General features: G+C 45.3%; 1 protein-coding gene across 9 annotated transcripts in view; it reads left to right on the top strand.

Moving 5' to 3' along the window:
• The window catches only part of myt1b (myelin transcription factor 1b), a 124,287-nt gene that overhangs the window by 76,796 nt on the left and 25,611 nt on the right, over positions 1 to 21,880 (top strand). For 5 of the 9 annotated variants that reach the window (XM_074681770.1, XM_074681767.1, XM_074681769.1 and 2 more), the window contains exons 5-6: positions 14,149 to 14,255; positions 20,238 to 20,292. In XM_074681770.1, the coding sequence (XP_074537871.1) occupies positions 14,149 to 14,255; positions 20,238 to 20,292 (162 nt within the window). Of the gene's footprint in view, positions 1 to 5,783; positions 5,824 to 8,922; positions 9,255 to 14,148; positions 14,256 to 20,237; positions 20,293 to 21,880 lie in introns of those variants that run through there. The other 4 variants (XM_074681774.1, XM_074681771.1, XM_074681772.1 and 1 more) reach the window with 3 other exon arrangements.

Here is a 21,880-nt window from a genome sequence, read left to right as displayed (position 1 = left end):
AAAGAGATTAGGTGAAACAACATCCAACTCTGGCTTTGTGCTGCGTTTCAATAAGCAGCGCCGTGCGACCAGGCGCATGTGTCGGTGCCTGTTCGCCTCCAGTGCACGCTGCTCGCCTGTGCGTGTGCGTGGGTGTGTGTATTATGTGCCATAAGTCACAGAGCTGCTGTAATACACTTGGATCTGGAGTGTGAGCGCTTCTCTGCGAACAAGGATTCAGAAAGCGGAACCAAAGAGCTGCTTCAGAGCATCTTTGCCTCTTTGTTTTGGAGCCAAGCACATTATCACGGCGCAGGAATCAGCTCCAGCAAATAAACTGTCTCTGGCTCTGCTGCAGTTATATTTACCAATCACATGTTTGCTCCTCACATTTGATCCCTGCAGGTTCCTTTTCTCTGCACAGAGAGAGAGTGTGCTCCTGTGTCAGAGGTTTGGTAATGAAAGGGTGCTTTATGAAGCGAGAGGCTATATCTCACTGCATTCTGCACGCATGATAGAGAACGCTTAGTAACTATCCACACACCTAATTAAGGAGTGAAATGTAATAATGTCATTTATCCCTCTGGGTTTAGTGTTTGAATAATTGCTGCAGAGTCAGCCTACTGTGCATTATGTTTGTGCGTGTTTGTGTGTGTGTGTGTGTGTGTGTGTGTGTGTGTGTGTGTGTGTGTGTGTGTGTGTGTGTGTGTGTGTGTGTGTGTGTGTGTGTGTGTGTGTAAGAGAGAGAAAAGAGACCAAGAGAGGGACTTCTCATTTAGTTTTTTCTTCTTTCTTTCTCTCCAGCAGCTTTCACTTTTTGTGCTGCTAACTAGAGAGAAAAGACTGAAGAGAGGAGGGAGAAAGGGAGGGAGGGGTGATGGGTGAGGAGGGGGTTTGAAAGAAGAAAAGAGAGCAAGCCAGAGAGCGTCGGGTGCTGTGTCAGTCTGATATTTTCCATAGTGACAGCTGGGCCCAGAAGCTCAGAACCTTTTCTTCTGGCACACAAAGCCCATTAAGTCAGCCGCTCGCTCAGTGGCCCCCGCAGCCCCCAAATTGCTCCAAGCTCCTCCCCAAAGTGTGGCAGCCTTTGTCATTGAAATCAGGCCTGTGTGTGAAGTGCTGCCTGTATTTACCGCTGCTCAGGGCGCAGAGCCGCTCAGGGCGCAGGGCTGCCCGGCCTGCTGCTGCCAGCACCCCAGCACCAGGGGAGGGCAGGGGGGAGACACGGGGGAGAGATGGGAGAGGGACCTGCAAGGAGGGAGAGGAGAGGAGAGGAGAGGAGAGGAGAGGAGAGGAGAGGAGATGAAATGAAATGAAAGTGGGGTGAGTGGGGAGGATGGAGGAGAGGATAGGGGAGAAAGGGAAGTAAAGATGTCAGCAGATTAGGCGCCTGAAAGAATGTGACTGAGTGACTTTTGGGGGGTGACGGGGGTCAAGCAGCCGACCACTGTGGAGTGGAGGGGGTGTGGGGCTGGGGTGGGAGGAGTGGGGTGCTAGTCTGGACCCCTGGGTGAGGAAGGAGGGGGAAGACGGGGCTGAGATGTGTCTGGAGGCTGCAGAGACACACAGGAGTGCTGCGATGTGATGCCTTTTGGCAGAGTTGACCCCATTCCAAGTCTCACCCTCTCCCCCTCCTCACCCCCTCCCACCCCGTGGGGAGGCCCAAGCTGCGGCTCAGGGTGGGTGAGCAGGGAGGGGGTCTCTGGAGATGACGGTCATTCAGACTGGCATCCAGACCAAACTTTGTCTGTCTGTCTGTCTGTTGGCCTTGTCCCCTCTCTCTCTTTCTGTGTGTGTGTGTGTGTGTGTGCGCACGTGCATGCCTGTTATAAATTCATAAGTCACTCAGAGGAAGCTGAAGGAGGAGGGTAATAAGTGAGTAATGCAGAGCCAGAGGCGCTGAGCGTCTTCATCAGGAAGAGAAAAGCTCCAGATAGTTGAAAAAGTTCATCCTGTTAAAGGACCAGTTCACTGTTTTTCTGTCAGGTACCTGCTCAGCACTGAGACAGACATAGGAACATATGAAAACACAATACAACCAAAAGAAAAAAAATGACAAAAAACCCTCCAGACTGCTCCAGATTCAGAGATGAAGATTAATCAGTTTCATCTTCTCTTAACTATTTTCTATTTTCTATCTATTATTATATTATATATTATTATTATTATCTATCTATTTTCTATTTTTTCTATTTTCATATGGACCTTTTTGCACTTTCTATACACTTTCTTAACTTTTGTTTTCTTGACTGCAGCTGTGACTCCTGAATTTCCCCCCTGGGATAAATAAAGTATTTTCTATTCTATTCTATTCTATTCTATTCTATTCTATTCTATTCTATTCTATTCTATTCTATTCTAACTGTTAATTTCTTTAGTGTGCTGATGTTTGATGAATCAAGGGTGTAGAAAACACAATGTCAGAAAAAATGAAATTGAGTAAGATATAAAGAGTGATACTATAAGTTTAACATTATAAGTGAAGAGTGTGCGCCATGTTTCAAAGCACTGTTCTGAAGAGAAGCTAAACTCTCCATCATTCCCTGGAGAACACACTGACTGGACTGTTGTAGATAACTGAAGTTCAGGACAGGTACAAAACTTCTGTCAAAATTTGTCAAGATTGTCCCCCACATCCTCCAAGTTAGAATCCATCCTGCTGCCTCTTTCCCTCTTCTTCCTCCCCTCTCTGATCCTGCTACAGTGCTCTGTCTTCTGCTTCTGGCCCTTCCTTTGTCCTGTTTTCTGTCCTCTCCTTTGTCTTGTCCTTTGCCCTGTCGTCTGAATAAAAGCAGAAAAAGAGAGAAACATAGCTTTGAAAAAAATAGTTGACATGAATGCTTCTTACTACATGTAAGGACAGGGTGTGCTCAGACACAGACAGAGAACATTTCCTGGAGTGTTACCTCTTAGTCTGAGGTCCAGTTTATTTTAGATCCTGATCCCTGAGTGTCCCTCCTCTTCTGAACAGATCTAAGAATAAAAGGTTGGTGAAGGTTAGTCTGGACTTTTCTTCTTTGTTTGCTATGAAGGCTAGTTCCAGTGAGCTGTTTCTTTAGAGAACACTATCGGGTTTTTTAAAATGAAGTAAATAAAAGAAGAGAATAATTAAAGGAAGACTAACTGAAACTGACGATAAAGAAACACTTGTAGAGGTTAATGAAAGCTGTGTTAAACATGACCTGTTTCAACTTAACATGTTGTTCTGGTTCTGTCAGCGTCTCCATCTCTGCCTCACACAGGATGATAAAGGAAGATGTTTCTGGAACTTTCTAACATTAGGATCATTTGAATTAAAATTATCCTGTTAAACTAACTTTTCCAATTATTGATAACTCTGGACTTCACAGAGATGTGTGTGTGTGTGATGGTATGTTTGTTCTGGTGGTGTGTGTGTGTGTGTCTGATGTGCTCTATAGAGGTCTGTATACAGAGAAAGATTTGATTCTCTCCTGTGAAGTAATCTGTGTCTAACAAGAGCTGACAGATATGAGTATGATCCTGCTGCACGGATATTAGAGAGAAAAGGGGGGGGGGGGTTCAGAGAGAAAGTGTGAAGTCAGATGTCTGTCTGTTTCTCCTCCTCATATAAGGACTGTAGTTAACTTTTAGCAGCAAGTCTCTCCTCTCTGTTCCACCTTCTATTAACAATAATCAACTCACACAGGGAATTCTAGAAACATTGTACTGTATGTATGTGTGTATATGTGTAAGAGGACATGTCTTAGAGCACCAGACTGCCTGCTGCACTAAATATAAACAGCTGCTAAACTACTTACAAACTTACAGTGTTTACTTGTCACGTTAGCCTAAAGATACATCAGAGCGCTGCGTAGAGCCGCCTACTACGTTTGCTTGATTTCACATTTCAAACCGCAGCACTACGTAACTGTACTGATAAATACCTTACCTCGTTGCACTGTATCCAGTGAAATGTTGTCTTGAACAAAGACATTTTTTTTCAATCCAATCTCCATTTAATTCCAAAACTAACACACCTCGCTAAAAGAAATGAATGACAGTGTAACACCCCGGGCCAGAAGGTGGCGAGGCCAATTAAAACAGATCCTAACATCTTTAACTTAGGTCAGTTTTGTTGAGATCATTTTACTTTCATTTAGCCAAGTAAAGTTTGATTAAGTTTAGTAGTTTAAGTTAGTTTAATTGCATTATAGTCAGTTTAATTTAGTTTCAGTATTCCAAGTTTATTCTATTATGTTAGTTTAGCAAATTTAGTTTATCCTTGTTTTAATATAGTTTAGTTTAAACTTTTCTACCTGACTTAATTTAGTTTAGCCATGATAAGATTAGTGTATTATGATTGAAAAGTTTTTTCTCTGAATTTTAGCTTGTTAAAGTTTTCTTGTTCTATTTAAAAAACTTAAGAACATTGAAATAAAAAGTTAAACCTTTGATAAGAGCAGTTTAGTGATAAAATGTTTGAATGAAAGGCATCAGCAGATTGTCTGAGGTTAGTTTAATTAAACTGTAGTCTGAAGTTCTCCACAGCACAGAGGACGGAGACAGTCTGGTTCAGCTCCTTCATGCGATGATGTGATGTTGTGTTGGTTCTCTGGTTCATGATCCTCTTGTGTCAGAGCTCATTTGATCCCAATCATCCATAAATCATCTGATCAAATAAAACATATCAGAAATTGAATCTGGTTCACCTCTCTGTGTGAGGCCGGGCAGAGCTGGAGGATAAGAGCTGCAGAGAGGTGAGCTGCTTTTACCCCCCAGTACTCATTGGAGAGACTGGGATGGGGGTAATGGGAGCAATGGGAGAGCTCATTATCTGCAGACCATCTGCTGCGGGGAGGGAGGACCTGTCTGTCCGTCCCAGACTCTCAGACACTCTGAATAGAGCTGGAGATGGAAAGAAAATGTTCCTCTGACTCTGAAATCATCCCTACATCTGTCAGAGAGCCTCCCACACTCTGCTATACTGGTTGAACTGATTGGAGCTCAGACTGGGAGGAAACTTTATAAACCTTAACATGTTTGTGTGATATGAAAGTCTGACAGAATTTAACTGTCACAAATATAAGGTCCTTGTGTTGTTTTGTTTGACAAGAGATACACAAGTTTTACAAGAGAGTTTGTGATTTAATCAGTTTCTCTGCCGCTCCTAGTCCTCTATTTATTTTTATTTTATTTTATTTTTTTATCATTTTAATTCTTAATTTTCTTTTTTTTTTTTTCATTGGCAGCTTCCTCTCCTCCTTCTTCTCCTCCTCTTCCTTCTCCTCCTCTCTGTCTCTGGGCTGTAATAAGTTTTTGACTTTAATAAAGTAAAGGATTAAGAAAATAAAATAACTTTTCATCTAGATCTAATGGTGTAGTTCTTATTTCTGATATTTTTCTAGAAACTGTGTTAAAGTCTGTCCTTTTTTTGGTGTTCAGATGGGACAGATTTAGTAAGAACAGGACAATGAAAAAGAAGTGTGTGAGTTTAGTGTGAGCAGTGTTTATCAGATGGCTGGGGGGTCGGGTTCTGGTGACGGAGGGGGAGGCTTAGTGTGAGAAGTTGCCGGGCGCAGCAGATGCTCTTTGTTGCTCTTCGCTCCATTGTTGTTGAAAGCTGAGCTTAAGAGGCCGTTATTGGCTCCAGATCAGGAGATAACTGCCGCCTATTGGCTCTCCCGGGCTGTCAGTCAGCACTCAGCCCCGCCCATCGGCCCTCCCCTCCTCTGCCGGGGAAGTTGATCTAAAGTTTCTGCAACTTAGTTCGGCAAAGTAAACTCTGCAGCGGGAGAGTGCGGCCGCTGCGGACAGAGGACTGAAGAGGAAGAGGAGACAGACACACAGAGACCGCAAACATGAAGCTGTGCCGCACTTTTCTCGGTTCGTATCTTTGATTTTATTCTGAATTCAACTTTAACAAGAAACTTTGTGCTTAGGCATCTCTCAGTGAGTGGCTTACTGTCTTGTTTAAAAGTGTGAGTAAAGCCGGTTTTTCCGCTGCTCTGCGTCTTCAGCGCGCCTCTACACCTGTTACAGAAATAAGAACCAGGAAAAAAGCGTATTTTTAAAGAAACCACATCTCAGTTTAAGAATTAAAACAAGTTAAAACTATGTTGTCTCGTCTCTAAGGAGGATAAGAGCAGATTAGAGCTGTGTCTGAGCTCCAGCTGTAAGTGCTCCAGGTCTCTGCAGAGATTTTAAACTTCATCGTTTCTAAAAGGTAAACTCGTTTACAGACTGCAGCTAAACTTCACCCCCGTACTAAGACCCGTCCAGACAAAGGACAGTTGGTCCCCCTGGGGCCCGTGTGGCCCTGGTTCCGTGGGGACAATGCCAAGCTGCGAGCTTATTAAAAACTTTTTGTTGTGTTAGTCTGTCGGCTTGTTCCATCTGTCGAGGGACTGCAGGGGCCTCCCCCGGCCCGACCCCAGCGCCCAGTCAGCTGCTGCTCCATCTAATATTTATACTGCTGCAGCCCCGCACACACACACACACACACACACACACACACACACACACACACACACACACACACACACACACACACACACACACACACACACACACCATACAATCTCTATAGGCTGATGTGACGTCATATCAAGGCTGCAGAAACAGTAAGTTTAATGGAGAGGAGGAAAGTTAGAGAGCAGCTGCTGATCTGACAGCAGGTCTCAGAGCAGTTCACTGAGTTCAGTGTTTAGATCGAGGAATACGTCATCAGCTCATCAGGAAGATCTTTAGATATAAATCTATGAATAAAATGTAACATCCGAAAAGTTTGTTTTGCATACAGATGGTTTATTACTTCAATAAATAAAAAAAGAAGAAGAAAAACATAGAAAAATATACTTTTGAGTAAATATGTGTCAAATTTAATTGGGTCACTTTAGTTTGCTGTGTTTAATCTGAGCTGTTCAGCTTTAAATCGCTGTGGAACAAGGTTTGTAGAAACAGAAAAAACTTTCCTCTTCCTCAGATATTCAAAAGCAAGTGAGTAAATGAATAAATAAATAAATAAACAAATTAATGAATAAATTCGAAGTAAACGGGCCACAAAAAATCCGTCTTTGAAATGTTATATTACTTTTAGTACTGTTATATTATATCAGAAACGATTTGGGAAAATAGATTTTTTTTAGTTTCATTCATGAAAAAGAACAAAAAGCAAAAACAATGATAGGTTAATCTAGATTTTAGATGCTTATTCTTCAGGTTTTACAAATTTGGTCCACTTATTTATACTGCTAATGAACTCACTCCTAAAGACTGACTTTAGATTTAATGACAGCATGAGTGAAAAGAAAAGTTTTCGGTTAGAAATGTCACTTTTATTATTCAGTTTGATTAAAACTTGTTAAGTTTGTATTTATAGTTAACGTGTGAAGGTTAGTTTTCCTTTCAGGGTTTAAAATAGCAATTTTGATTTTAGACTACAAACGAAGTGACTCTTCTTTAAATAAAGTGGCACAGGGATGTTGAGATGAAGGTAAAAACAGTCTTTCAGTCTGTCAAAGTGAAAGTTAAAGAGCCAAACTCACTCTCAGGAGTGATCTGTCAGGACGTTGTCTGAGTCTGCGCAGGTCCAGAGCTGTCCATGGTTCTGACCTGTGTGTTTGTGAGCTGAGAAGAGCTGTCCGCGGTGCTGAACCTGACTACAGGAACATCAGCTGGTTATATTTCTTAGTTCTATGTTCAAACACTTTCTATCTGTGTAATCTTCACTCCTGTTTTACTCGGGCCCTCGCACCCCGCTGCGGCCCCTCAGCTCTTTCCCGCACCTGACCCACGAGCCTCCCGCACGGCCTCCCTGCTGGATGCAGGCCCGGGGTTTTTCATATTTCTCTCTTTGTTTACTGGCCTGTCCCTGCTGTTGTTGTGTGACTCTGAGCACACACACACTCACACACTCTCTGAAATGATGGTGATGCCGCGTGCACGGCCGGTGATTGATTTCAGCTCCAATGCATAACAATGGGATCGCACAAAAAGAGCCTGCTGCACAGAGATAAGAATTTAATAGAATTTCTGAAAGCTGAAGGTTGGGCTTTTTGAATATTCCCCGCGTGCGTGGCGTGGAGACAGCAGATAAAGGATGGCATTTGTGGGGACTATTCTCAAATGGCTTGTAATGAATGGTTGTCATTTCCACTAATGGTTTGAAAACAGCAGCAGTAGAGGAAGGAGCTGCGCGTGAGCAACATTTGGGAGAGCCTCCAAGTTCCCGGTGTCTGACACATGAGTCTCAGGAACAGATCAGTGATCAGTCTTCTTTAAGCAGCTGATGGCTCTAAACTGCTGTGTGATCTTTTCAATAGATCTGTGCACGAGCAGCCGTCCCTCCCCAGGGCCCTGCTGATGCCCCCCCCCCCGCCCCCCCCCCAGCTGCTTTCGCGGCCCTCACCTTATCAGATACAGCGCGCATATTCTAACTCTGCATACAACTACTACATCAATTCCCAGTCCGAGGAGGAAAAATGTCCCCTGAATGAATTATTGGACGGTACCACTGCGCAGGATGTGTGGGGGGAGGAGGATTACTGTAACCTCTGTGATGCATCTGAAGAAGTTGTGTCGGAGGGAGGAGAGAAGGGGGAGGAGGAGTAGAGGAGAAGGAGGGGGCTGAGCTGTTTCTGTTCTCCAACCGGTGTCAGGCTGTTTGATGAGGAGAGATGTTTGTAAAAACGAGCAGAGGATAAGAAATCTGCTGTTATTGGCCCAGATGATGTGTGTGTGTGAGTGTGTTTGAGGGAAAGAGAGAGAGAGAGGGAGGGTGTGTGTGTGTGTGTGTGTGTGTGTGTGTGTGTGTGTGTGTGTGTGTGTGTGTGTGTGTGTGTGTGTGCCCATTGAGTCAGTGTGTAGTAAGGGGGGGACCTGAAGCCCTGCCCATCTGATGCTGGAGCTTTTACTACAGCTTCCGTGATGTCATGGCAAAGGGCGGAGGGAGGAGATGGGGGTGTGGAGAGGGGATGGAGGGGGGTACAATGGCTCATGAGGGAAAGGTAAGTCAATATTACGTTTTTTCTCGCTGACAAAGGCAAATGAAGCCATGTTTGTGCTTACAAACAAGTGAGATCTGAAAGCGTCGATCCGGATCCGTGCGCCGGAGCGCTGAGAGGAGAGGCCGCCCCGAGGAGCGAACTCCGCCGCGCTGCTTATCGATCACATCTGGACGTTTGGAACGGGATAGAGGAGATTTTTAAACCTTTACTCGGGATATCTGTAGCAAACTCCTTGAAAACGACCTGCAACTCTGAGAGCAGCGCGAGGACGCAGCGCCAGAGCCCCGCGGAGAGATTGTTGATTAAAAGGTAAAGATGAGAATTAAAGCAGCTTTATCCTTTTTATTCTTTTGAGCGATTTATGGTCAAATGAGAGCGATATTACTTTGATTTTTGTTCACCTTCCCTGCAATTTATGAGCCGCTCTGAGAGAAGGATTTTGTTCGTTTTGTTTTTTTTTCTTCTACATTTTTATTTTCGATGCTTCCTCGAATATAAAACTTCCTCTCTGCTCAGGTCTTACTTTGAGTGATTTTCATCCTGTGGAGCAATGATTTGTTTCCTCCTGGTGTTTATATTTATACGTGTAGCCGTGAGGTGCAGCTGTTGTTGTTTATAATTCATAATAAGGGGAATAAACCCACGATGGCGCTTTCTGAGCGGCTCCGTGCTGCGTGTTTACGCACACTTCTGCTCAGAATGAAAACGGACTATTTTCTCTCCGGTGATGCTTTGTGAGTCACACCTGACTGTACCGTGCACTCTGTCCTCTACTCTCACCTTCTGTATCTCCAGGAATAAGGGAGCCCGGTGCTGTACCGAGAACGAGGAGAGTGTGTGTTTGAGATGTTACAGTAAAGTGGGACTTCTATCTTTAGAGTTCGGCACAGAATCTGTTCTTACGGCGGTGTACAGTGGGCGTGTGTGTGTGTGAGGACCCACGGACAGATGGATGGATGGAAGGATGGTGTGTGTGTGTGTGTGTGTGTGTGTGTGTGTGTGTGTGTGTGTGTGTGTGTGTGTGTGTGTGTGTGTGTGTGTGTGTGAAAGGGGGAGGAGTGGGTGAGGGAGGGGTTGTCCATTTGATCCTCTGCAGCAGAAACAGAGATGCTCTCTTAAATGTCAGCCGCTCACAGCTGCAGAGAAACGCGGAGCTGCGTCTTTCTGCGCGTGTTTGTGCGGGTTTGTGGGGCCGTGCGGTGCAGGATGTGCGCGGTGTGTTTGTCTTTACCACTCTCCATCCACACCCCCACCCCGCCCCCTCCCTTCTCCTCCCCCTCTCGCTTTGCTTAGATGGCCACGTAATGTTGTGTGTGCGCCTCGCGCTCTGTCAGAGCACCTGCGTCCTAAGATGGAGGAAAGAGATGAGGATGGAGATACGGAGTGTTATGTCACCCGCTACGCGCGGCAGAGAGAGTGAATTCATCAAAGTTCAGCTTCGAGTTCAGCTCACACACCGTGTTTAAGAGTAAAAGTACGCCCATCTTCATCGTCATCATCACTTTTCTTTTCCTGGTTGAAGAAACATCTGGGTTTTAAATTAGCTTCAAATCTCAGCTCCGTCTCTATCAGTAGAGGTTAATGTGTGCAATAATCACCGAAACAGGTTTTTATCCTCTTTGAAGTTTATTTGATTTATTTTAGTGTTTTTTTAAGCGATGAAAAAGCAGAGGAAACACATTGTGAGCTGCAGCTTTAGGCAGCTGTTTTTGGATGGATGAAAAAAGTGAAGTCCTGCTATTATCAAATCATGTTCAAGTTATTTTAGAGCAGATGTGTGACATGTTCTGATCCTTGGATGATGTTTTGTTCTGAGGATGAATAAAGTCTGTGGTTGGTGAAACCTGAAGGTGTCACTTTGTTGAGCTTTTCCTGCTTTATTTCTCACCTTAAGTAAAGAGGGGGTGATTTATGAAATGATTTCCGGTGAGGTTGTGGTTGGTGTTGCTGTGATCTGCAGGTTGAAGGACTCTGAGGCTGATGCTGGATCCAGCTCTTGTTTTTCTTGTGTTGACTTGGAGAGGTGTAGCCTACTTTCGGGGATTATTACAGAATTAGGTTATGTGAGCTGTCACTGAGGCTGCAGAGGCCCTCAGATGAAGCTGTTTGTGTTTTAGTAGTAGCAGCAAACCTCTCTCTTTATGAGGGATGAATAGCCGGCAGTGAGGACAGCAGGTGCCAGAGGAGGAGGAGGAGGAGGAGGAGGAGGAGGAGAGCAATAAACATGTTGTAGGAGCAGCTGGGGCCAAATTGCGCCCTCGTCATTCAAAGCCTATCAGAAACCTCAGCAGAACAAGCAAAGGTCAGGGCCGCCCGCCTTTCAACCAGAGGACGCTTTTCTAATGAAAGCCTGCAAATAATGAATTTCATGCCCTGCGCTTAAAGAGAAATAAATAAAAAAAGAGAAAGTTAATTAAAAAGTGAGCCAAATATGCAAGGATCCTCCGAACAGAGAGCAAAAATCCTGACGTGGAGAAATGTGGAGAGCATCACAAAGTGCAGCTGGAGGCGCAGAAACACAGTCAGGTGTGTTTTAAAAGAACGCAGAGAGACGTTCCTGATGTTCTGCTGTTCTCAGGTCACAGGGGGGGCGGTGGGTGGGGGGCAGAAACATGGCTCTGCATCTCCATTCACCGCCTCCCCCCACCCCCCCCACCCCCCACCATCAAACCTCCCTCAGACAGACAGATAGACAGCTCAGCTTCTCTCTGATCTGACCTCAAAACTCACTTGATGACTTCTCTATTTTCAAATCCAATTCTCACATCTGCCAATAATCTGCTGCGCACCTAGGACACAGAGAGGAGGCAACACCAGCCTGTCCGATGCAAAACTTTTGATTTCTGCGTCTGCTGCCGGCTCGCTCTAATCACACTAAGTTGTCTGCAAATCCTGCTTAACAGGAGCAGTGGTGTCCAGCTGGCCCCCGCCTGTATCTACACTAATACTGTTACAGACGCTTCAGCCGGGTATTTAATCTAACTATGATTTAGGCCTCTTTGCTCCATTGTCCCGTAAAGTAAGCTGCCCCCCCCCCCCCCCCCCCCCCCCCCCCCACACACACACACACACACACACACACAGAGGCTGTTATTTGGGCTTAAACTTTGTCTTCTGTCACAGACTCTTCATATCTGCAGAGCTGATTTTTAAGCTTCAGGAACAAATGTTATCAAAGCTTTGAATCACAGTGAGTGTTTATAACTCCAAGGAGCTGCTCTCTGATAGAAAACCTCACTTAAATACTCTCTCTTATTTCTAATCCATTCATTTTATATTCAGTCCCTCCCCCTCGCCTCTGATTAACCAAACCTCCCTCGTGAACAGCTAATTGTCTCTTACTCCTCCAATTTTCCCTGTGAAATAACGAGCTGTGCGTCTTTCAGGCGTCTGATCAAAGAGTGAGAGCGAGCTCACGAGACTTGAATCAGGTTTCTCTCTCTGAATCAGGATCCAGATGTTTAATGTGAAACAACAGATCAGATGAAGAAAAGGCCAACGCAAAGCTGTTTTCTCTGAATCTTAAAGCTGAGGTTTGAGGCAGGAGGTGGAGATGGAGTTTGTGTGTTAGCAGCAGAGCAAGCAGACGTGGATTCACGGCCCCCGGCTCTCTGTCCTCTGATATGTGACATTTAGGAAGAGCTCTCAGCCGCTCAGCTCCACGCTAACAACACAGGACGGCTGCTCTCTTCACTTTAAGGGAGGAAGAGAGAGAAAGTGAGGTGTCAGGGAGACAGAGAGACAAACTGACAGAGAGACAGAGACAGAGATGCAGAGCTGCAGGACTGCTGCTGTCATCACTTTCTCTCCGAGGGGGAGTGAAAGTTGATAAACAAGCGTTTTGCAGAGTGCTGGCTGAGCTTTTGGCGAGGTTTGCATGTAATGGGCAAAGTAAGGAAGGGCGTGGAGGAGGAGACCAAGAGGAGGAGGAGGGGGCAGGGCTGGTCTGCTCCAGGACCCCTCACTCACTCACACACTCACTCACACACACACAGATTCTCAGTCTTTTGTTGTCTCAGCGGCTGTTTACTCTGTGATTGGCATTGCTCTTGGCGTGCACTCTGCAGGTTCAAACACGGGACAGCATGTGCAGAAAGATGCATGTGCATAAGACAGAGAAGGGAAAGATGATAGAAAGATAGAGAGAAGAGAAAAGTAATGAGCTAAACAAAGCAGGACGTGCTGTAAAGAGTCAGAAATGCATCTTCAGGTTCAAATGCACAGAGCTTTGTGTCAGAGCGCTGCCGTCTTTTTCACTCTTGAACATTTATTCAGCCCTTTATGTCAAACTTCACTGATTTGAATATTTCCTCTGAGTGTGAATCCTGATTCATGGCTCATTACTCGTCTTCACTGTTTCAGCTTTTCATTTACATCCTGAATGGATGAGACGACCCAAACCTCACTCTGTGTGGATGTTATTTTCTCTGAGGACAGACACCACAAGAGGAGTTACTGTAAACTCAAGGGCACAGCCTCACACACACACACACACACACCCACACACCCACACACACACACACTGAGAGGTGAAGCTGGAGGGTACATGTGTTTATATCTCTGTGAAAAAGAGTCGGATTTCACTGAAGAGCGGCTGACTCCTGTTTCAGCAGCAGCAGCTGGAGGTTTGTGGGCTCAGATCATCCTCAGCATTCAGAGAAAAACACTCAAAGTTTCTGTGAGCTCAGAGAAACACGAGCGCTAGGCTGCTGTGACACCTCTCTGTTTGGTCCGGCGTCAGAAGGAGATGGGGGCTCAGTGTTCAGGAAGATGAAGTGAAGAGCTATTACCTTGATGAAAAAAAGGAGAGGGAGAAAAGGGAGAAAGAGAGGCTTGATTTATGTATGATTCATTATTTACTGACCATCCCCCCTCCACTTAGACTTCACCCTGAAAAGCTCGATAAAAATGCGCAAATTTGATTGATTTTAATAGCAGACTGACAGGGACCCCAGCTGGGGCACTTAACCATGCCCGAATGTGTGTGTGTGTGTGTGCATACACTCTGCTCCTTTAGTTAATAAAGGAGTGTGTGCAGCATGCTCGAGTGCCCGACCCCCCCTTAGAGTGAGCCCCCACCCTCTCAAACACAGCCCCTCCCCTGGTGCTGATGCTGTTGATTTCTATGACAACTCCTTTTTTTCTCTCTTTTCCCCCAAACCTCCCCTCCTCCCTCCCCTGCACTCCCCCTTCCTGTTGGTAGAAAATGAGTTTCGGGGCGAGCTGGTGAACCAGCGGTGGACACGAGGCGAGAGGACCAGCAGCCGCTGTCAGGCCTCCCAGAGACTGCAGAGCCGTCGACCAATCATGGTGAGTGACAGCGCCCTGTAGCCCCGCCCCCTCACATCCCTCACATCCCTCTCACTACCCCTAACACACACACACACACACACACGCATACACACACACACAGGCATACACACCCCTACTAACCTGATTCTGCTTCCTGGGCATTTCCCCAATCCCTAACTCAGCGGGGAGAGTTAAGAGGGAGGAGACAGGCTGAGTGTGTGTTTTTGTGTGTATGTGTGTGTGCTGGTGAAAAGCAGAGGGGGGCAGAAACATGAATCAAACAGCACGTCAAATGTCTGGCCAGCCCTGCCCACCCTGGTTTAGTTAAGCTCAGCAAGGCCCGGCTCAGCACGGCTCAGCTCAGCGCTTCCTGCTGCTGAGTTCACTTCACTTCACTCGCTTCTTTTTTTTGTGGAAACACAATAAGAAGAGAAACTCAAAGGACGTCCTTGAGCTGCTCATACGTTTCTGTCCATGATATTCTCCTTATCAGCCGAGGAGAGAGAAACTCTTTCTGCCTCTGCGCTGCGTCCTCTCTCCTTTTTCTTCGTCTTCACTTCTTAAACTTTGTATCATTTTAAGGTCATTTCTGCATCCTGAAAACATCTGCTGCTTCTTCCCGAGCATCCACAAAGAGCAGGGAACTGAAGGGGGGAGGGAGAAGGGGGGCTATACTCCCCAGGGCCCTGTAAAAGTAGTTTTGCTTCCCCCTGATGCTCGGGTTCATCTGAAGAGATGACTTTTATTGATTTGTTTGATTTTTGCTGCTGGGGGGAGGAAAAGGAAGGAGGGGCTGGATACACTTCATCATGCGAGCAAGGATCCCCACTCACACACACAACCACACAACCACACACACTCACACTTAAACACTTCATCTGTCCATCACACACTTTCTGTTTATTCCTGTTATCTCTGTACACCTGCAGCAAACACAGGTGAGAAGAACAGGATCAGCTCTAAACATCCTGTTAGTAACATCCAGAATAGAAAGATGAGGTCAAAACCTGCAGTTCCCTGAGTGTCCACTAGAGTCTGTCTCCTGCTGCTCATCTCCGTTAAGTGCTGCTACCAGATAAGTTGTCCATGAGTGTAAGAGACTAAAACAAAACCAACCTGAAGGTGGCCCTTTCAGCACTCAGGCCCCGCCCACTCAGGCCCCCAATTGGTCACTTCTGGGTCCAGACAAAAACAGGGCTGCAGAAACATGTCAAACTTGGACAACAAAAACAGAGACTACAGTCCTTCTTACTCAGTGAAGACTACAGACCCTCTTAAAGACAGGGACTCTTTCTGACCAGCCTCTTCATCTTTCTCTCACACACTCAGACTTTATGCATACCAAACACACCGTCTCCCCTCCCCCCTTTTCCTCTCCCTCCCCCCTCCTCCTCTATGAATTATTAAAGTCAACCCGTGGACATCCGCACCGCGTGTTGATCCAACATGGCGGCCGCATGGTGTGGTGTGTCTATGAATGGAGCTCTGCAGCGCCTCTGACAGGCTGCAGCAGGTATTTTTGTAGCTCCCCCCTTGTAAACCTGAAAATGAATAAAAGAGTCATTTATGTGCACCAGGGGACGGAGGGTGACCTTCTCTCTGAAGTCATCGCCCCCAGGAAGACATTTACATGGAGCTGTCAAGATGCAGAGCAGCCCCCCACCCCCCAACCCCCAACCTAACCCCCCCTCACGCAAAGAGCCTCATAATTGATAATGTACAAAACAGCCTGTAGGGACGCTCTTCATCCTTCTTCTCCTCCTTCTTTCCCCTCTTCTTCTTCTGCTGCTCCACGCCACATTTCACAGCAGTTACACCCATCCTCCCCCTTTCTCTCCTCTTCTCTCCTCTTCCTTCTTCCCTCTTCCCCCACTCTGTTCCTCCCTCTCTCCTCCTCTGTGCTCTTCAGAGATGTTTCCAGTACACCTCCGTCCCCTTCAAATTAAAAGACGACCAGGTAGAGACGAGCGTTCAAAGAGGCTTTCAGAGCGCTGATAGGAACCAGGTGAAAGCTCGTCTGCTGCATCTGGATCCTGTGACTTTGTGTTCATACAAATTTAATGAGCTGGAATTGAGAAAAAGGACGGAAAGAGAGGAGAACTCAGATGTGCTTACCTATTTAAATGTGCGTAGCTATGGTTACGCAAACATGAAAGCAATACGGGCCCTTTCAGTCCAGGTTTTTGATTCATCAGATGACTGTCAGAGGAGGCGAGCAGGAGGAAGAGGAGGAGAGGGAAGAGTACACACACACAGACACACACACACACACACACACACACACACACACACACACACACACACGTGTACACTTCTTTTTATACAGCAGAGAAACATGTGTATACATATAACACACACCCGTTTAACCTTCACTACGTCTTTTAATCACGCATACAGAACAGAGAGGAAAAGAGAGAGATAGAAATTTAAAGCTGCTCTGGTTTGATCTTACAGACAGATAAAGAAAGTTCACACACACACACACACACACTCACTCACATGCATGAACACATTCTGATCTGTAATTTGTATAATCAGTGAGTTACCTGAGTAAATTGATACCTGTGACAGACCTTCAGACGAGGAATGAGTTCACCTGCCGTTAGAGAAACAGTGCGCACCTTAACATGTCGTCAGAGCGACTTTATGAAACACCAGAGAGCAGCTGGAGGACGTGTTTGACTTTTTATCACTGAAAAGTGCTGGAAACAAACTCCACCTGTTTCATATAAACACATGAAGATATCAGATAATAACAAGTGGAAAACACCTGAGGGTGTAGGTTCAGAAACATCTGCAGGTAAAAACTTTAAAGACAGGGCAGAGGTTTTATTCTGAAGTTAAAGGGGAGACAAGTTCGTCCTCAACTGCGGATTCAGAGTACACACAGGTGATAGGGACCTGACAGTGATGGCCTCAGATATTTGCTGTGTGTTTATATGAATATAAATGAAAAAAGAGTTTCTGAGTCTGACCGCCCATCTTCTGACAGTCTTTGTGACTAATTCTAGAAACAATTATCTTATTAGACTTAATCCGAACACTGAAATGTCTTATTTTAAGATATCAAAATAAAAAATATAAAATTTGCCAGTGGGGTGAGAATATGCACTGGTTTAGTTTCTTAAAATCTGAATACATTCTTAATTCAAGAAACTACACAAAAACAATTTCCTAATTTTTTACTTTTTTTTCTTTGTATAAATCTGTCTATTCATAGCCAAACATCCTCTCAAGAGCTTAAAGGTGAGAGAGACATTTAAGGTTTGCTGGACACCTGACAGAGTAAAATCCAGGGACTCCATCCTTTTGTCCCCAGTTCCTTAACGTTACTCTACACCCACCCAACCGTCACCCCTCTCTGCCAGGACCGTCTGTCTCTCCAAAACTTTCACTCCCAGAGTGCCGATGGCCTTGTAATTTTAATGCATGCTTCATAGATAGAGTCTAAAGTCCTTGTTGCAGCGAGTCCTTCGAATCTCAACCATAACATGTACTCCCCACTCTCTAACCCCCATCCTTCCTGTATCCTTCTGCTTCATTAGCTGTCTGATCCAATAGAGGAATAAAGCCACCAAACTTATACAGCTTATAAAGCTTTCACCACCGACTACAACTTCAGTCATCTTCATCACCTTTGTCATCTTCCTCTTCATCATCAAACAGAGGACAGATGTAGAGCTGACTGTTCTCCATCACAGCCCTGATATTCTCTCTCTGCTCCATCAAACAGTCAGCTGCTCAGTTTGAAGAAACAGACTGAACTGAACACACACACACAAACGCACTCACACACGGATAGAAACTCTTAACTGAACACTCGTCAGCTGCTCTTCACACACACACACACACACACACACACACACACACACACACACACACACACACACACACACACACACACACACACACACACACACACACACACACACACACACACACACACAAGTCGACTGCTCCTTTACTCTGAGACAACGCTGCCGCTTGTTGCTCAACTTCCACTCACAGCGCTTCATCGGAAGAGTTTAAAGAGAGAGAAAGACAGAAGGCGAGATGGTGTGATAGTGACAGAGAGAGGAGAGGCGGAGGGGAGGGGAGGGGCACGTCCCTGCACCTGTACCTCCGGCCAAACCCTCCACACTCTAATGAATGAATGAATGAATAAAAAAAAGATCTTTAGAACAACAACAACAGCGTGCTTCATCTTACTCTCTCCCCCTCCTCCTCCTCTCCCCCCCTCCCTCCCTCCTTTCATGGAGCTCTATTAGCAGGAAAGAGGGAGTGCCAAACACACGCAGACAAACAGAGCCGAGTGTTCGAGCTGCCAACCAACTTCACTACAGAGACGCACAACAAAGCTGCTAAGTGCCCGGGCAGGGAGAGAGGGGGAAGAGAGGGGTGTGGGGTTTAAGGGAGGGGGCTACAGGAGACAGGAAGTGAGGGCAGAGAGAGATAGAAAGAGGGGACGGATGGGACCTGTGATAGAGGAAAGCAGAGTCCAGTAATCAAAGCTAATGGCTCCATTGTGTCTAAAAAGCATCTGATAGCTGCAGAGATGGAGTGTGTGTGTGTGTGTGTGTGTGTGTGTGTGTGTATGTGTGTGTATGTGTGTGTGTGTTTGTGTGTGTGTGTGTGTGTGTACGTGTGTGTACATGTGTGTACGTGCGTGTGCATGTTTATGTGAGTGTGTGTGATTGTGTGCGTGTTGAGGTTAACACCTGCTTCTTTGTGGCTTAAAAGCCCCCCTCCACACACACACACACACATACACACACACACACACACACACACACACACACACACACACACAGAGTTAAAAGGGTTATTACAGTGGCTTCTCAGCACCCTGTGTGTGTGTGTGTGTGTGTGTGTGTGTGTGTGTGTGTGTGTGTGTGTGTGTGTGTGTGTGTGTGTGTGTGTGTGCGTGCGTGTAAGTGTGTGTTATTATATTCAGTTATTGTAGCTCGTGCTGCGTTCAGGAGCTGCGGCCTCTCTGATGCCTCTGCACAGCTACAATCATCTGTTCCATTCAGGGCCAGGAAATTACAGGGGGATGAGGGGGAGGAGGGGAGGGGAGTAATGGGAGGGGAGAGTGTGGGGTGGATTTTGTCCCCCTCTGTTCAGACCTAATCCCTCTTGTTTCTGGAGTCATGTGGGTGTGTTTGGGTGAGGCTGAAGGGGGAGACTCTGAGTCTTTATCTAAGGTGAACCTTTGAGAGGTTTGTTCTGTAACAGAGAGATCATGGTGTAGGCTCTGCAGAACGTCTCATCATGTATGTTTGGAAGAATGAGAGAAAGTCTATGAGTCTTCATGGTCTCATGTCCTTTTGTATATCCTAAAGAAGCATCAGATGTTACCTTAGTCTGTGACTTTAATTTATAGGACCTGTGTGTTCCTTTTAACTTTTAGCAGTCAGAAGTTTTCTTCCTGTTTTTGACTGAGCATGAAGCTCATGAGTGTGTGCCTGCTCGCTGAGTCTGATAGGACTGATTTAAGGTGTTTTTAAGATGATTAAAGGTTCTTTGCAGTCTTGGATCTTGATATAAAACTAGTTTCATGGTTTTAAAGTCAATCCCAGCCTCTGTTTTTAGACTAAAGGCAGATTAAAAGTGTCACACAGGATCAAACTCAGTCTGAACCTCAGCTAAGATCTTTTCAACCAGCTGTCCCCCTTTTTCTTCATGTTTTGAGTTTCATTCCATGTTTTATTCCCGTACCTGTCATTTCCTGTTTATTTTCTTTTTATCAGCATCAGATTCAGACATTTCTATCCATCTCAGGTGAGCCGTCCAGTTTACAACTCAGGAAAGAGAAGTAAAAACAGAGAGACAGGCTTCATCAGAAAGAAACACAGAGTTAGACCTCAAACATCTGTTTAGTTTTCACTCTGAGCTTCTCCTCTTGTTATAGTGATCAGTGTTCTTCTTTAAAGCTGATGATGGATGATATCTCTCTGATGCTTGGAGGGTCACTGATTCTCTCTTCTCCTTCTTCTTCAGATGAATGTGGAGGGTAATGACAAGCGAACTCGCACTCGGTCCAAAGGAATCAGAGGTGAGTGTTTCTCACACATAGGAGGTCTGTGTGTGTGTGTGTGTGTGTGTGTGTATACAGAACATTAAAGCTGAGATGCTTAAAAAAACCCAGGATGACTCTCTAACTCAGGATAAATCAGTGACAAATGCATTGATTGTTCCTGCATCTTGTCTTCAGCTTGTTTTCAGTCATCCTGGTTGGTAGTTTGACTCTGTGATCCAGTCTGATCTAAACGTTAACTCGAACTCTCCGACCGGTCCTGACGCAAACTGTTTGAGTTCAGCCTTGGTGCTTTCTGCAGAGCTGATCCTGAGAAATGTTTCATCAGTTTTCATCAGATTTGTTGGGCAGCTCGCACGCTGCTCGTGTCTTATTTTGGCCTCACACTGGTGTGAAGAGGAGACGCCCGGTGAGTTAAGGAGCATCTCCAAAGTGCAGAGAGAAAATAGCCATGAGGTCTCTGCGGATCTGAGCGATCAATACGCTTCAATAGGCAGCTTAGAAAGAGCTCCATCCACAGGTGGAGCTCTGTGCTCCGTCAGGAGGATGGAGGGGTTAGTTTTCAATCAGAGAAACCTCTTTTTCATCTGCACTCTTCATGCAGGCTTTAGAGACATCTCTTCTACCTGAACCATCAACAGATTCAGCCAGAGTGTGTGTTTGGTGGTACTTGAGTAATTCATGATTTTATTTCAGCTGCATGTTTGTTGTTTTATGTCCAAACATGAGGACACAGAAGTGAATGTTAAAAAAGATTAAGAAAAATAGTCTCCTTTGGTGAGAATTATCAAAGTGACATAAAGACAAATAAAAAGAAAATACAGAAAAACAGGCAGAAATTTGAGAACTAAAAAAACACTGTCGAGCATCAACATTGAGAGTCTAGATTTAATCTGAATAAACTCCAAAACTTTCAGGATCCATGTAGTTCTTGAGGGTCAGAGGTTTGCTGCTCAATGTTTCTGCTGTTAAAGTTATATATGCACATGAAGGTGTGTGTGTCGGTGCTTTACGAAGTATGTATTTGTGGTGTTTATGCACATTTGTGTATGTGTGTTTGTGTATGTGTGTGCGTGTGTGTGTTTGTGTGTGTGTGTGTGTTTGATGTTTAGAAGCGAGACAGCAGAGCAACAGTTCAGAGTGTGTTCAGGAAGGCGTCCAGTCATTCACACTGCATGATGAAAGACAGAGAAACTCAAGCTGCACACACATCTGCAGTGTGTGTGTGTGTTTTAAGTGTGTGTGAGTGTGTATTCTCTGACATGTGATTAATGTGTGTGATATGGGAGCTGGTTCTGAAGTCTCCAGGATCGTATTGTTTTCTCGTTTGCTGCAAATGAAAATAGGATATTTCTCCAAACTCATTCTATCGCTCAACTCCCAATCGATGCCTCCTGCGTGTGTGTGTATGTGTGTGCATGTGTGTGAGTGAGTGTGTGTGAGGGAGAGGAGCTGTTTTTTTCCTGATGGAGGCACTTTTCTTTTTAATTTCAGCTCTGATTATGAAGCTAAAGAGCGACTCTTAATCACCTTTTATTGCTGAAGTTTGCGTTTGGAGTCACTTTATATAAGCAGCCGCTGAGTTTGGCTGATTTAGGTTTTCCCT

The sequence above is a fragment of the Halichoeres trimaculatus genome, unplaced genomic scaffold (genome assembly GCF_033239565.1).
Source record: "Halichoeres trimaculatus isolate MK-OKI-2021-1 unplaced genomic scaffold, fHalTri1.1 fHalTri1_scaffold_11, whole genome shotgun sequence".
NCBI lineage: Eukaryota > Metazoa > Chordata > Actinopteri > Labriformes > Labridae > Halichoeres > Halichoeres trimaculatus.
Note: the sequence above shows the minus strand (reverse complement) of the source record. Positions and strands in the feature narration are given on the sequence as shown.